Genomic DNA, 15,921 nt, shown 5'->3' on the forward strand with positions numbered 1-15,921 from the left:
GACGTCATATTTTTGTTTGTTACAATAGTTTCACTCATTTGTTTCACCCTGTAAGATTTGCTACATTATAGTCTGAAAAAAATGAGCTTCGGATTTCAGTTTAAAGGTTAGACATTTATGTCTTCTTAAACTCATGCGTTTAAAAAACTTGTGATATTTTTTTTCTCTCTGGATAGAGCTCTAATTGGTGGAAAAGGGTTAGTAGATCTGGCTTGCTGAACACCTAAGCTCCATTCACATGTAAAATGTGTCATTTACTGCAGGTGTTAAATATATATATGCCTTGAAGAGTGTGTGGGTTGTGCTGTCATTCTGTATATCAGCACACACTCTACACTCCTCTCTGTTTTTGGCTTAGTGGAGTGATTATTGGTGATGTCCAAGGTGTTGTTCTAGTGGCATTTTCTATTATGACAGTATCTCACAGTTTTTCCAGTTCATTCTCTGTGTTGCTTATAATGTGGAAATGTGCTTTCTGTGGTATATGTTTAGTGGCTTTACTAAGGTGTCTAGATCCAGTTTATCTTGGAAGGTTGGATTGTCCAGCTTTCCTTCGGTGTTATATATTTCTGTACCGTCACCTTGCAGACTGGTAGCCACCAGTCCTTATTTTTCGTTATTACTTAAGAAATTTCATCTTGCTCAGGTAATTTCTATGCAGCACTGTAGCCTAACAGCGATTTGACATTTCCTTTCACTACTTGCATCTCTAGCTTTTTGCTTTAATCATAGTTTGAAATATTCTTTTGAATTGTGAATGCCCTTTACTACCATAGGAGAGGTTTATTTCATTACAGTCTCTTAAATTGAAAGCAAACTGGAGGCAAATGACTTGTTAATGGTGATTAGTACTGTTTCTGAGTCTGTAATTAAAGATACTTGGATGATTATGTGGACTGTCATCTTGGGTCAAGAGTTTTCTGTGGCATTTACAATAGTATATAATTATTTGGTAAGTTGGTACCCCTGATTTGTTCTTGTGGTGCTTACTCTCTTGTAACTAATTAGCTTACTAACTGACTGAAAAACTTTTTTTTTCATTTCTTAATCAGATTGCACCACTGATACACCTGGACCATCTTTTAGGTTCAGCATGTGAATGCAGAATTTGAGGAGAACATATTATATCATCAACAGAATGAGTAGAAACATGAACTTCAGGTATACATTACCATTAGCAGTAAAGCTACTGTAATGCACCTGCTACACATATGTTACATATAGACAGTTATGTACATTATTTGTAGTTGTAGGCATATCTGAGGAGCAGGAAGTGCCCTGTTACATACTGACGAACACGGAGAACTCTTCAAAGCATTCTAGTTATAGAAGCCCTCATCTTCTGAGGGAAAGGGACTAGTTAAACTAAAAGGTACATAATTCAGGGCCTTTCCAGAGAAGAAGCAAGACCTGGCTGAACTCCTGTCCAAGCTATGCTTTTGATGCATTACAATAAAATTAGAATGCTTCAGTGGAGTCCTTAAAAATGTTTGAATGTTTCTGTGTGTGTTTGGGTGGGACCTTAGTTTGTTATTGTACTTCTAGACTTGGAGGTGGGGCTTCAATGTATAGGTTAGTACACAAATCCTCCAGACATTATGGCTATCCTAATATTTGTCAAAGTATGGAGTGAATTACTGGATCTTCCTAATATTAAATGAGTTTCTTGCATTTGCTCACAGAACAAGTCCTTTTTGTGGTTCTGTACTTGTTCTGGGATATTGAAAAGATGAAATGTTGTTGAAGAATGTGAGAGAAATGGTGTGGGTTAAGTCCACATTTTGTGCATGGTAGTATTCCACTCAATAGTGCTGACTATAATTGCACATAAGCTGCTTTGAACATAGAAGGCAGTGAGAATTTCAGGTTAACGTGCATATACATGCGCATGTCTCTGTGTGCATACATGTGCTCACATGTTCATCTGTGGGGCAGTTTTGTAATGGTTCCGTCATTTCTTCTATCAAATGATGAACACGTTTCAAAATTACAACACCAAGTTTTACTGTAGACATAACTGATATCTCTCCAAAGACAGCAGAAATAGACGTACAGCTTTATAATTATACAAATCCGATATTGCATTATTTTCTTTGTCATTGTCCAGTATGAAATAAAGTTGGGTACATAAGCACAATGTGGGCTCTGCTTCTTAATGCTGATTTTTTTACCTCCCTAGGGAATTGATGATATCACTGGTGAACCATTAATCCACCAGGAAGATGATGAACCTGATAATGTTGCAGCAAGACTAAGGCAGTACAAGGATTTTGCCAAACCTGTAATTGAATTCTATAAGTAAGTACATATTAATACTTAGAGACCAATTTCATTGTTCTAAGCAAAACTGCAAGACTTGTACATTGTAGCTGATTGCAGTGCACAACTGTTCACTTCTTAAAATAAGTTAGATTACATGAAAAGCATAAGTGAACCGTCAGCCTTAACATGACACTGACATTATAAAGTCATAGGTCATATTTTTCTCAGGTGAGAAAATCTTTTAAAATATCTTAGCGTGTAGCAGATTGATTCATAGATATTGTTAATGTTTTAAACAGAAGTCTAACCAAGTCTCCAAAAAAAAAAAAAAAAGACTTGAATAGTCATCTAACTGCTAAGCTCTGCTAGGACCTACATCATTTTCTGTGACCTCAAGTCTCCTTTGTAATTCCATAGCGAATAAATGATGCTCTAGCCAGAACACTCAAAACAGCTGCAGCTGCTATGCCTTCTTACTGCATATGGTCAACTCATTATGCCCCTTTTATTCTCCTAAATTTGGTTGAGTCCAGCAAAATCAGTGACTTAGAACTATGCTGACAAGGTCTAACTATTTCCATTACATGTCTCCTTTTTCCTGACTGCCTCATCTCATACCCACCTTCCCCTGCAACTACCTTATCTCTGTCCTTTTCCACCCTAACTCACCATCTTTTTGTTATTTCACACACTTCCTTTCCTCCACCCTTCTTTCACTACTGTCACACCCCACATCCCTTGTGCACCTAGCTTGCCTCTCTCCTCATTTTCCACTCTAATTCACCTCTTTTGTTATTTCACCCTCTTCCAGTCCTCCAACTTTTTTACTACTCTTTCACTCCACATCTTCCTTTGCCCTACTTCCTTAAACTAGTTTCACATCTCTACCACTCTGACATACACCCCTTCCCAGTCCCATATCACCTTTTTTATCTTGACACAACTTTTCTATCTCCTCTTTGTCCTCTGCACATTTTGACATATTCCAACCCAGCTTCTAATCACATACTTCTGATCATAAGATGCCCAGCACTGACTAAGTTGGCCTTACTCTTTAGGCACCAAGTCTACTGTTATTATTTTGACAAGTTAACATGAAGCACCAGCTTCCACAGCTTGGAATACTTTTCTATCTGTTACCTTCTTAAAGAGTGTTGCTGTAATTGATTTACATAACTATGAATATAATTGAATTTTACTTGTTTGTAATCTAAGTATTTTTGTTAATGTATGCATGTGGAGCTTTTTGAGTATTGTTGCATTTTACTTGTTTTTTTAATTTAAGTAGTTTTGTTATTGTATGCGTGAGGAGCTTTTCTCCTCAGGCCTCTGCTGAAAAAGGATTTTGCACCACCCAGTCAGACTTTACAAGTCAACAGAAGAAATAAATAAAATAAAAACATAAGACGTGAAGTGTCTACATTTCATGTTTTGAGACACCTAAGAATTTATTTATCCATGATTAGTCTAGAATGGGTGTCCAAGGCCCATCCTTTCTTTGTACTAATAGCCTTGATTAAAAAAACTGTGGCTTCTTCTCTTTGGGAAGCTAGCTGTAAGCCCCTCTATAAAATCATGTCCTAAAATAGAGTTCCAATTAGATGCTTCCATTTTTTTTCTGGATAGCTGTGGTTCCTTACATCCTGATAACAGTCTTGAACTGAATGTAGTCTGTAACAAACTGATACAATACTTGGAACGTATTTGCCTTTGACAATAGCAGCCTATAGCTTGCAGAAAAGGGACAGACAACCTCCAGTTTTTGGGGCTGTGGTGATGGTGCTATAGATGGTGAGAAGGGTTGGAATGAGGATCTATATGAATGAGGAAGGGAGAAGTGGTATGTAGTCTGTTATTCTCTATTGTGGCTTTTTTTTTTAAATCTGCTGGCCTCTGTGTCTCCCTTTTCATTATTCTCCCACTGACTTTTATGAGCAGCCTTTCTGTCTTTTGACTATTTGCCTGCTCCTTAGGCCATTGCTTAGTAGGGTAATTCCTGATGTACTTGAGAATATGGGAGTGGAGTAGTTGCTTGACTTATTCCATAGTGTTCCACTTTTCCTTCGGTTTTGTAAAAAACTTCTTGACACAGGGCCCAGAAGAGCAGTCCCATGTGTAAATCTGCATTAAATAGCTACACCTTGATATCCTCTAGTCAGGCCTGATGTCACGGCCAGTCGTGCCTCCTGATGAGCGATCCCATCACAGCAGACCTGCCCACAGCACCACAATCACATTTCACGGTAGGTCTGCCCACCTGATTGGCAATGTTGATTTCTTTCAGGAGAGGAGCCATTAGACTTTCATCGTGGGCACTCACTGTAGCATCCTTAAGCTTTTTGAGAGTTTCTTCTAAAGGCTTTATCATATGCATCTTGACAGCTCAAGGCTCTGAAAGCTATGTTTGCTAACATTTGTATTTTATTACCCCAAATGGTCAAATATCCAAATGTCTCAATTTCTGGAAATAGTATTCCTCCTTAGACCTGTCCACCACCCTTAGTAAAGTCCATTGAGACTACTGTTGGACCTACTGGTGGAGTTTTGTAAATAAATGTACCGGTTTCCTAGACCCTATAAAAGCAGCTGGATATCTTAAGAGCAGGAGACTGAGACTCATCTTCTAAGAAAGCAACTTTAAAGGCATCCTGCAAAAGTGGTGGAACAGCTAGACATTTAGGAGGTTCCAGTCCCAAAAGGTCTATTTTTTTTCTGCATTGCAGACATCTCTTTGAGTTGCTATTTAAAACTATATCTCACCAGGGTCACACTTTCCCCATATGAAAAGTCCTCTGGGGCTAGTACCCAGAAGACAAAGTGTTTTTGTTAACTGTATCATAACCCAGGGGTAAGGATAACTGGGAACTGTAGTCCAGTTCCCCCTTAGCCCCTGAAAAAGAGCTGTCACACTTTCTCTCTCCCCTTCCCCTTGGGAGGACTCTCTGTCTTCATTCTTACAGAAGGCCTCCAGAAATAAATGGTTGCTTCTGCTGCGGTTGCAGGTTCTGAAAGAATTAAAGGGACCTCTGAGCCAGTTTAATCCAGTCCTGTGATGACTGTTGGGAGGTTGAATGGGAGAAGGCCCTGACGCGTGGCAAGCGTTGTGAAATGTGAGATGGTTGATCATAACCAGTTTTAGGCACCAGCGATCCCTGCAGTTGCTGGGGGCCTCATTATCCTGGGGGACCCCCAACCAAAGCAAGTTATCCTATTTTGATATTTTGTTACGTTTGTCAAACAAGCAAAAGCTAATACAACAATCTTGCGTACTTAATAAACCAGATGGGTAATAATAACTCCTAAGATGAAGAACTCTTAAGTATTTGCATTATTCCTACTTTAAAATTCAAAGATACATCTGGTTGTACTCACTCTGTCTCGTCAAGTAGCAGACTTCATAATTTCATTAATGTTTTACCAGTTGTGCCCTTGACTTAGATAAATCATGCCAGTGGGCATTTTTCCACTAAAGCTAACATCGTGGCTGGCATTAGAGTCTCCTTGAATGTGTAGGGGGCCCAGCAAAACCTGCCACTGGTTGGGGGAAATGAAGAGGAAAAATCATTCTAAGATTACTCACTTTATCCTAATAAGGGGTGTGATATGATCCTTTTTGAATAAAGATGGTAAATGGCGAATAAACATGACTGAGGTAAGCACTAGAGAGCTGCAGCCCAGAGAGACTAATCTAAGTGCTTCCTGGGACTTTAAGAAGAGCAGATGCTTCCTATATTCTGAAATGGTTTCATCTTTCAGGGAGTCTTATAAATATTGGCAGGACACCAGATAGTATTAAACTCAACTTCTTTGTCAAGAATTGTGGGCAAAGCCAAACAAAATGGTAAAATGGGTCTATATTAGAACATCGAAAGTTCATTATTTAGAATGTTCTAACATCGAACCCTGTTCAGCGAACGCTGGCAACATTGAACATTCAGAAGAGCTAATTTTTTCCTAGGGAATAAATTCGCTGTTCCAAAACACATACACACAACAAGCACACCAAACAAACAGCAATCCACACACATACACCCAAAATCTTGCAGCTAACCCTACACTAAACTATACAAACACCACTAACTATCCACTTACCTTTACCCAAACCCTAACCCTAAGGTCCGTCACTATCGCACACTCACCTCACCCGTGCCCTAACCCTAACTCACCTAACCCGCCCTAACCCTCACGTCCACACAATTGCACACATACCTCCCTCGCACCCTAACCCTAACTCACCTAACCCACGCCCAATCGCACACTTACCTGAACCCGACCCGTAACTTTCCACCACAGCGCTGAAAATAGCGAAAGGACAGAAAAGGACAACCAAATTCTTTCCCTAGGAAGAAAATTGGTTATCTGTCGTTTCACTATTTTCAGCATTCGCTGAATAGGGTTCGATGTTAGAACATTTGAAATAATTAACTTTTGACGTTCAAATATAGACCCGGTAAAATAAAGGCACCCAGTCAAGCACACTTTTTTAAAATATTACTCTAATTCACTTAAAACATTATTAATTCACATTGTAAAGTAGTATTCATTGTTTGAACAATAAGAAGTATAAAACTTTAATGTCTGGTATTACTGGCTGTCTGTGATCCTGAATTATTTACCAGCAAATCAAAGATTTTACAAAGGACATAGTAAATATATGAAACAGAATCATGGACATTCTCTGACATCAGGGTAAGTGAAAGGTATGCATTATCCCTCAATGAAGTCAGCAAAAGTGACTTACTCCTATTGTTCGTGCTGACTGCTAAACAACAGTCACTGATCCGCTGTGGCAGAACAAGAGTCACCCAATGATTTGCCATTTGCTGAAGTTAGTCTAAAACTAGTATAGTTATGGCTTGTGCTTCGTGTGTGCGTGTGTGCGTGTGCGTGTGTGTGTGTGTGTGTGTGTGTGTGTGTGTGTGTGTGTGTGTGTGTGTGTGAGGGGATAGATTTCAGTGAAGCTGGTCTTTTTTTTTCAATTACTATCACAAACCTTATCAGCATTATTATCTTTTGGTATGGGGTGCTGGCTGCAGTGCATTTAGGAATGCATAGATGTCCATAATTAGTTTGGCAGAAGCAGGATGTATGTGAAAGCAAGTGCTCACTGTCCCAGTGGTGCTTACTCTGGTTGAGTTCTTGGCTGTAGCTTTTTCTGTTTAGAGTGTGTCTATACCCTCACTAATGTGCTTACCCACATGCTCTAGTTTTGTCCAGCACTATAAAAACAGGCTATAGGTAAAATTACATTCCTCCAGTTCTTCTGAAGGTGAATGTGCAGTGTGTTTGTGTGTGGTTGTGCATCTTCCAATAGACCTGGCCACCCCCTGCTTAATTCATTTATTTCCTACACAGTTATTAGTGTGTTGTCTTAGTCAGTCAAGGTGTGTTGAAATGATGCAATGAAATGTAAAGATGAATTGTAACACTAAATTTCTTCCTTTAATCATTATTTTATTCAGGCCATTATTTGATGAAAAGGGTTGTTAAAAAACTGTAAGATGTATTATAAAACATCTGGAAAAGCCATGACTGCTGAAAAAAACTGGAAGATTAAGGCAAAATATGAAAATAAAAAATAAGGATTTGCATGGTGTGGGGAGCCTGAGATAGGAGGAAAATGAGACAGTAGGCAGTCTGGGGGTGCATTAGACCACTTCACCTGGGGCATCACTTCACTTAAGGCCTGACGTGTAGATAGGGCTATTGTAATGCATCATTATTGCAATGAAGTGCCAGTTACTGTGAATGTCCCTCTGCGAGATTGGCCAATGTGGTGTGGTACTCAGACCTGTCAACATGTAAAAGGATTGTAACTAGAGTTCTGTCTATGTACTACTCTTAAAACTTTGTAGCATGAACTAAAATGTTGATTAGGAGGAGTGACAGTAACAGGGTGATACTTAAACTGAAGTGTCCTGGGGCCCCCAACTTGACACTTGCTGGGGCCCCCCAGAATGCTAGCACTGCCCCATGTTTAATGATCAAACATAAGAGACCTCAGTGAATGGCATATCTGTGAGAATTTGCAAGCTTGCATAAACATTTTCTTTATCTGCTACAGTGGGGATGCCACCCTCCTCTTCCTTAACTGTAATGGGTTCCTTGAAATTTAGATGCCTAGGTCCTGGCATCCAATTCAGGGGAAAAACTCTTCCTTCATTCTGTGTTGTACAAGGTATTAAAAGTGTGATGGCCTCTACAGGGGCAATGTTAGAGGCCTTGGCAAAAACAGGTGTCAGATTTGAGGGCTACAAACATGCCTCGAGAAAGTTGACTTCCTCGTGTCTAGGGAGGCCAAGTGTACAAGGGTACCCAGCAGTCTCCCAACCCTCCTCTTTGTAAGCTAACTTCCTCTTTTCTACATACCTTTTTTTATTGGGACATCTTTTCAAGTCAGATGCTGATATGTACTAGAAGACAGGTTGTTTGGTAAGAGCTAATATATTTTTGTCTAGGTGTGACTCAAGGTGGATGGCTAACACCCTTCTTCTTATTATCATTTTGCATAAATAGAACAAACAAACATGTTATGGTCAGGCTCTGAAAAGTATACACACTGCATATGAAAGTCTTTGTGAGTTATCTGTCTTTTGTATATCATTTGTCTGCAACATTCTTTGGTAAATCACCATCTAACTACAGTATGACAGACTAATGATACTTTATAAGAAAAATAACAGAAATCATCCTCAGCCCAGAATGGAAGAAGTGCAATAGGGCAATGTCAGACTGTTGAATGCAGTTTAGTTGATACATACTTCACCTGCTGCAAGAAAGAAATAGAGATGGGGTGGGCTGATACCACCTATGCTTTGGGAACATGTGGACATCCTAGAGAAGATGGAGTCAGGTTAGCCCTGGGGAGGGTGCTGTGCTCTAGAAGACTGTCCACGTGTCCAGAATCAGCCTGCAGCTTTTTGTAATGACTGCAACATTGATCCATAAAAAATATCATTTTCTTAAAGCTACAAAACATGAACAGAATTTGGCTTTGTTCTGGAATAAACTTAACAGTTGTCATGTAATTGTCTAAAAGCTGTTAGATCCTTCCTTTGTCAACTGCCATGAGCATTGCTGTTTCAGGGACTCTGCCTGAGTAAACCAGGCTCATGAAGTCAAGTTTGTGCTATCACAATTTTATTTGCATTTTTATAATTTGCTAAACATAAATAGGTGAATTAATGACCAAACAAATGAATGACTGAATGAATGAAGGTGTGATATTGATCCTGTGTTTTAACTGGAATCTGGATGTGTTCTGTTTTAGTTTTGAGTGCATTATTTAAACAGCTGTAGTAAAGCTGTATACATTATGAATATGTTTGACTGTAAAAGTAATACTAGTAATAATTAAAGTAGCATGCTAGTTCAAAATCCAGGCAGCTGAGAAATTTATGTGCAGTGCTTTGCACCACTTACTGTTTATACTGCAAATGGAAACACTTTACGTGTCAGCTAGCAATTGGTCCTGTTAAACACAAATTACAAAAACACGGTAATTATTATATTTTCTATACATGATAGAGAAAGCCTTTGTAAAGATGTTGGTGCTAAGCCATCCACTATTTTACATGTTGTCGGTGAGATCTCTTCCTTAAACAGTTACTTTCTCTAGACAGCAAAGCTAATTATACTCAAGCGTCTTCGTTTTAGTCATTTCTGTACTGCAGTGCTATATGGCCCCAGAATAAATATGTCACAGACCTGGAAGGTTAACTATGAGAAGTGTAGAGTTTTGTATTATGCATAATAGCTCAAGAACAGCAGGAAACTATGTCGATTTTAGGGAGTTGTGACTGTACAGATTGATGACAGTTTTCTAATGCCTCAGGGTCTGGTAAAGAGCTATCTGTCATGGTAGTACCTTCCATCCCTGTCCTCCAAAGAAATTTAGATATCATTAGCCACTATGCTTTCACTTTGTTTTGCTTACATGTTAATTCCCAAATTACAAATGTGTATCTCATCAGAGCAATGCTGAAGATCCTGATTTCAGTAGCAAGTACATTCACAAATGAAAAGTTAATTACATTAGGAGACACTTATAGGACAGGAAGACAATGGACCAGATTCATGAACGACTTATTTATACATGATGCTCATATGATAGTGCACCATTTTGTGTTCATTAAATGGCTCTACATGTCATGTAGAGCTGCCAAACAAAGGTAAACAGCATTCTTTGCTAATTAGAGCATAAGCAACTGAATTACATGCAAATGAACCAATCCAATATGGCAGAGCTATTCAGGAAGCTCTAAAGTAATCTTATAGAGATGGTGAACCATATGTCTCAACCATCCAGATTTTCGACTCATATTTTTGGTCAGTTCCTCATAAACTTTGTGGTTTTCTGGATTTTTGTGACAAATCAGTGAGGATTGAATTAACTAAATAATGACAGGCATTTGAGTTAGAGTCATCATATCCTTCAGAAAATACATAGCAAAGTAAGACCTTTTATTCTAGCAAATATTTAACTTTATAAGAGCAATATGTAAAATTTGTCCTGATTTTTGGAGATTTGTCCCCCCATTATTTTTGGCTTTGTCCAGATTTTTGTGCTAAGAGGTTGAGAGCTATGGGAGTAGCTCTTGGCTATGAACACCAAAACCTATTGGAATACCGCCACTAGCACACTTAGAAAAAAATAGTAATGTTAGGGGCTGCCGCTGCTGTCTTGCATGTATATGTGCAACAGGCTCAAATCTATGTTGCTGATGCTGCAGATAGACCTCGTCCAAGGAAAAGAAGTGTGTTCAGACCCTGTTTAATGTATTGTGGACTGGGTGATACTAAAATAGTAGCGTGATACAGGATTGATAGGGAAACTGCAGGAAATATGCAACCTCTGCCACCCCCACCTTAGACCCAGATGGAAATCAAGGGGAACCTATACCAGTGGAAAGTAAGGTATGTACAACATTAACTTTATTAGCTACTTGTACGTTCTACAGCCCCACAGGGGATGTACTAGGGCTGTTACGGCTCTATATTATAACATCGAAGTCTAAAAAAAATCGAATGTTATAATATCGACCCCATTCAGTTGAAACACCAGAAAACCGAACAGTCAGAATAGCAAATTTTTTCCCAGGGAAAAAATTCACTTTTCCGACAAACATACACAACTCAAGCACACCAAAATAAATAATCCACACACATACACTTCACGAAACCCTACACTAAACCAGACATACACCACAAGCTACCCACTTACCTTAACCCAACCCTAACCCTAAGGTCCCTAACTATCGTACACTCACCTTACCCGCTCCCTAACCCTAACTCACCTACCCCACCCTAACCCTCACATCCACACAATTGCACATTTGCCCGACCCGCACCCTGACCCTAACTCACCTAACCCACGCCCAATCGCACACTCACCTTCATTTGTACACTTACCTTAACCCGGTCCGTAACCTTCGCTCCACAGTTGAGGAGATAGCAAAGCTGCAGAAATGGCCCACTGAATACTTTCCCTAGGAAAGCATTCGGTGTTCTGCAGCTTCGCTATTTCAAGCGTTTGCTCTACTGGGTTCGATATTATAACATTCAAAGTTTTTGAACTTTGATGTTATAATATAGACCCGGGGTGTTACAGGCCTCAACTTCCAGTATATTTCACCACTTTCTAAATGCTATGTTACAGCATGCAAGGGAGTGCATCCATTTTCTATGCACACCAGAGGAAAGAGCAAGAACAATGTAGGAATTCTATGGTGTAGCACACTTTCCTGAAGTCTTAGAGGCTCTAGACTGCACACACCCAGCAACTCTAAGAGGCAAATGATAGCACACACACTCACCAGCAAAGGAATACGAGTAACAACCTAAGCACATACAAATATTAAAAGTGATGCCATCCAATGCTCACAAACGTTACATACTTATGTAATGTCTATGTACTGAGAGCATCAGACAGAGACAGCCCCAAAGCACACAACTTTAACTGCAGTAATGTCAAAGTGTGGAACTCGTAGTTGATGAACAAATGTGTAAAAAGATAAACTACCTGCATACTGTCAAGTCTCATATTTATCCACTCTGTGCATCACACATATATACAACTTTAAGTTAAACAGAAATGAGCACAGTCATCATCATTCTCACAGGGTGATGGGGACACTGAGAGCTGCCATATGTGCAGTATAGCAGCAGTGAAATTTCAAAATTGCATACACTGCACATTTTTTTTCCATTCCATATTGAAATATATTCAGAATATGAACATGTAAGCAATGTGTGTAGAGGACAAACATAAGTTATGAAATAGTGCAGTGATTTGTAGAATAATCTCCTCCAAGTAACTAGCAACAATGCTTTGTCTGTATTAAATCACACTCCCCTGCTTCCACTTCCATAGCTATACCTTTACCTTTATGTGGTGTAGATTCAGCCCGCTGAGCACTGTGAAGATGCAGTGTAAATGAAGTGCAAAACCATTAACATTCCCGAATACCAAAAAATTCACTTGGTGTAGGGGATGTAAATATGATGTAGGTAGCTACGTGATTGGATGTGTACACCCTAGGACAGCAGGGAAGAGCAGTAACAATCATTAGCTGCTAATGGTTTTCAGCTGTTTCTGATTGCTTCGACTACAACAACAAGCAATACTGAAGTGACTATTCAGTCTGAAGTGTTGAAATCAGGCAGAGTAGACTTACAATACTAAGATAAAAGCACCTTGAGAGCTACAAGAACAATCTTAACAACTTTGGCATTCTTCTAATAAGAAAACACTGTCCATCCACTAATTAAAATGTGTCTGAAATGCTGATCAGTTGTATTACACATTGAAACAAAGATGCAGATAAATGTCCATGACACTACATTTCTCTACTAAAGCTAAGAGGAGAGGAAGATGTTCAGAAAATAAAGAGAAGTAGCTGGCAGTGTTGGCAACCTGACTTTACAATGGTGTGTACCATTATTACTGTAAAGTATTGGTCAGTGTGACATTGCGGTAGAAACATTCAAGCAAATGAGAAAGTAACATGTTTTAGTCCTATGTTGGTGGCAAAGGAGGATCAGAAACACAACTGAGTGTGTATTATTGCACTCAGTCGAGGGGTCAATTCCAGATAGTGTGGTGCCTAACAGAGTTAATTTATATTTTTTGAGCATATGATCAGGTTGTACCACGCACAGATCTAGGACACTTCACAGTCCTGCCTTTTCATATTTATTACCCTATATGTGTTACTACTGACAATTATCTACTGTATTACTTCTTTTTTTTGTTTTTTGTGTTCCTCATTTGCACAAGTTTTCGCAGAGCACACTGTTGACTGGCAGCATTTTGACTAAGTGAATGAGAGTCCACTGCCCAAGGTACAAACTGAGAAATGTAACTGGTCTTGCCATCAATGTTGCTTTTTACATCCATGTAGTTAAGCTTTGCTGCAGCACTCTGAACAGCAGGAAGACAAAATTGTGTGGAATATACATTATTACTTATGTTCTTTTGCCTGTGTAATGTCTGTATTTCTTAGCAGAGCACAGACAGAGCACACAGTTGAAGAAAACTGAACATTTTTGTGCAGCTGCTATATGCATGTTTTTGAAGCAGAAGCTGTAAATGCAGTGACTTTGGCCCCTTTTACTTAGTTTTTCTGGGGTTCAAATCCACACAGCTTGAAGGGACTGTGAAAATTATTACTCCAGATGTAGGAATCACTGTCATCACAACTTCATATGCTATTTTTTTTTCTTGTTTCTTGCCTTGTGCATTTGCTTCCTGCTGAGCGGCATTCAGTCAAGCTTACCTGCTTAAGGAAATAAGTGGAAAATGTTATTTGGGCAGCCTTCTGTAGCACAAGCAGGCTTGGTGGTCATGTGCGGCTGACACAGAAAAAAATCCACCTGTTAACCTAGCTTTCTCTGTGGCACAAAGTATAAGTGCACTGACTTTAGAAATAACACAGGTGATAGAGGGTTGAACTTTAGATAACAATTTTTTTAAATAGGGTGTGAGAATGCAATTTCTAACACTTTCATTAGGGAGGTAACATTACATATAAATGGCTATCATAATTATGTTTATTGCAAAAAATGTCTCGTTTAAGCTTTGATAAATAAAACCTTCAAAGTAGCATATCTCATAATAAATTATTTATGTATGAAACACAGTTGAAAGTGTATGTAATTGTTTAAGCAGGATAGTTAGATAATGAGTTGAAAATACACTTACATATCTATCATGGGCAGAATACTTACATGAAAATCATCTTCTCCGTGCACATAGCCAAATTGTGTGTAGTTCAGTATGTGTAATAAAGTATGGTTAAATCATACCCCAGCATCTGATAGCTCGTGAAAATCTATTCATCTGGCATGCATTTACAAACAACAATAATGGCTCTTTTATGGGAATGCATTTCACAGGACTTCTTCATGTCACACACATACAGGTCTATCTGAAGTATACCTCCATCTGTACTGAATGCAGTTTGTCTGTAATAAAGATGGTTGAAGGGAAGTTCTCCTATAGCAGTGACAAATAATCACCCTGCTTTAAATGTATGCATTCTTTATTGCTTAGGTTTGATTCGCACATTGGTCAACTAACTTTACAGTGTGTAATTCCAGAAGGTTGTGTGCCACAAACACAAACTGTCTGCAACACACTGATTAGGTCACCATTTCAATAATGCACTCTCACACCATAAAAGTGATTCCTCTCTTGTGGCATGTCCGTATAATACACTTGTGTGTAGATTGTGTCAGTCGATAGGTAGGAAGTTTTAGTACAGCATTGAGAATGTCCAGATTGAGTTTGTGTGTGTGTGTGTGTGTGTGTGTGTGTGTGTGTGTGTGTGTGTGTGTGTGTGTGTGTGTGTGTGTGTGTGTGTAAATGGATGCTGGAGTGTGTTACACCTCAAGTATTGACAACATTTAGAATTCCACAGAGCTGTAGAAATTATTTTTGCACACACATCTCCTTTACGTGACAGCTGATGTCATCCTTTCAAAGACACAGAAAATACAAGAACAGCTGTCGTCTGTGGTTGTGGGTTTCTTCCTCTTACTGTGCAAAAAAGGCTGCAAATACATATATGAGATATATCCATACAGTGCACGGTGTAACCACTTTTTAGGAAACATGAAGGTAATACACAATGGTGATGTAATCCATTGAAATGTACAATGTCACAGTTGTCAGATAAATCCTTAGTTGCCTTGTGTTTCAGCAAACCTTCATTAGCCTGTGGTAACTATATAGTTAAAATCCTGACATCATTGCTTACAGTCACTGCAGATGTTAACAGTGTGGTCACCCACATGTGCTATGTTCAGGTATAGATTTTATTTATTGTTATAAGAGTTTATTCTACATTTCCTTTGGAAAGGCTGTATTGAAGATCGATATTGTTATTTGAATAGATTGTCATTACATCACAGTTGTAGTGAAACAACTCCTCAGGACTGTCATTACATCACAGTTGTAGTGAAACAACTCCTCAGGACTGAGGACATAAGACAGTGTAATGTATGTTGTTGCCTAAGTAAGGCATGTGTTCCAATATAGGCTTATATCCACACTGGAGATAATTTTTGTTCTGCTGTCAGAGTGACAACAGCAGGGGGCTGCAAGTGTATTTGGGTATACCTAGCATCAGGCAACGTTATCTGAAATACAGCACAATT

The 15,921-nt window shown here is 38.9% G+C and overlaps 1 protein-coding gene across 2 annotated transcripts in view; it reads left to right on the top strand.

Moving 5' to 3' along the window:
• Positions 1-15,921, top strand: part of AK4 (adenylate kinase 4) — a 735,109-nt gene that overhangs the window by 627,857 nt on the left and 91,331 nt on the right. For both annotated transcript variants that reach the window (XM_044085564.1, XM_044085565.1), the window contains exon 5: positions 2,180-2,298. In XM_044085564.1, coding sequence (XP_043941499.1) covers positions 2,180-2,298 — 119 coding nt within the window. The remainder of the gene's footprint in view (positions 1-2,179; positions 2,299-15,921) is intronic.

Source organism: Protopterus annectens, chromosome 10.part0, assembly GCF_019279795.1.
Source record: "Protopterus annectens isolate FY-2018-M chromosome 10.part0, PAN1.0, whole genome shotgun sequence".
Taxonomy (NCBI): domain Eukaryota; kingdom Metazoa; phylum Chordata; order Ceratodontiformes; family Protopteridae; genus Protopterus; species Protopterus annectens.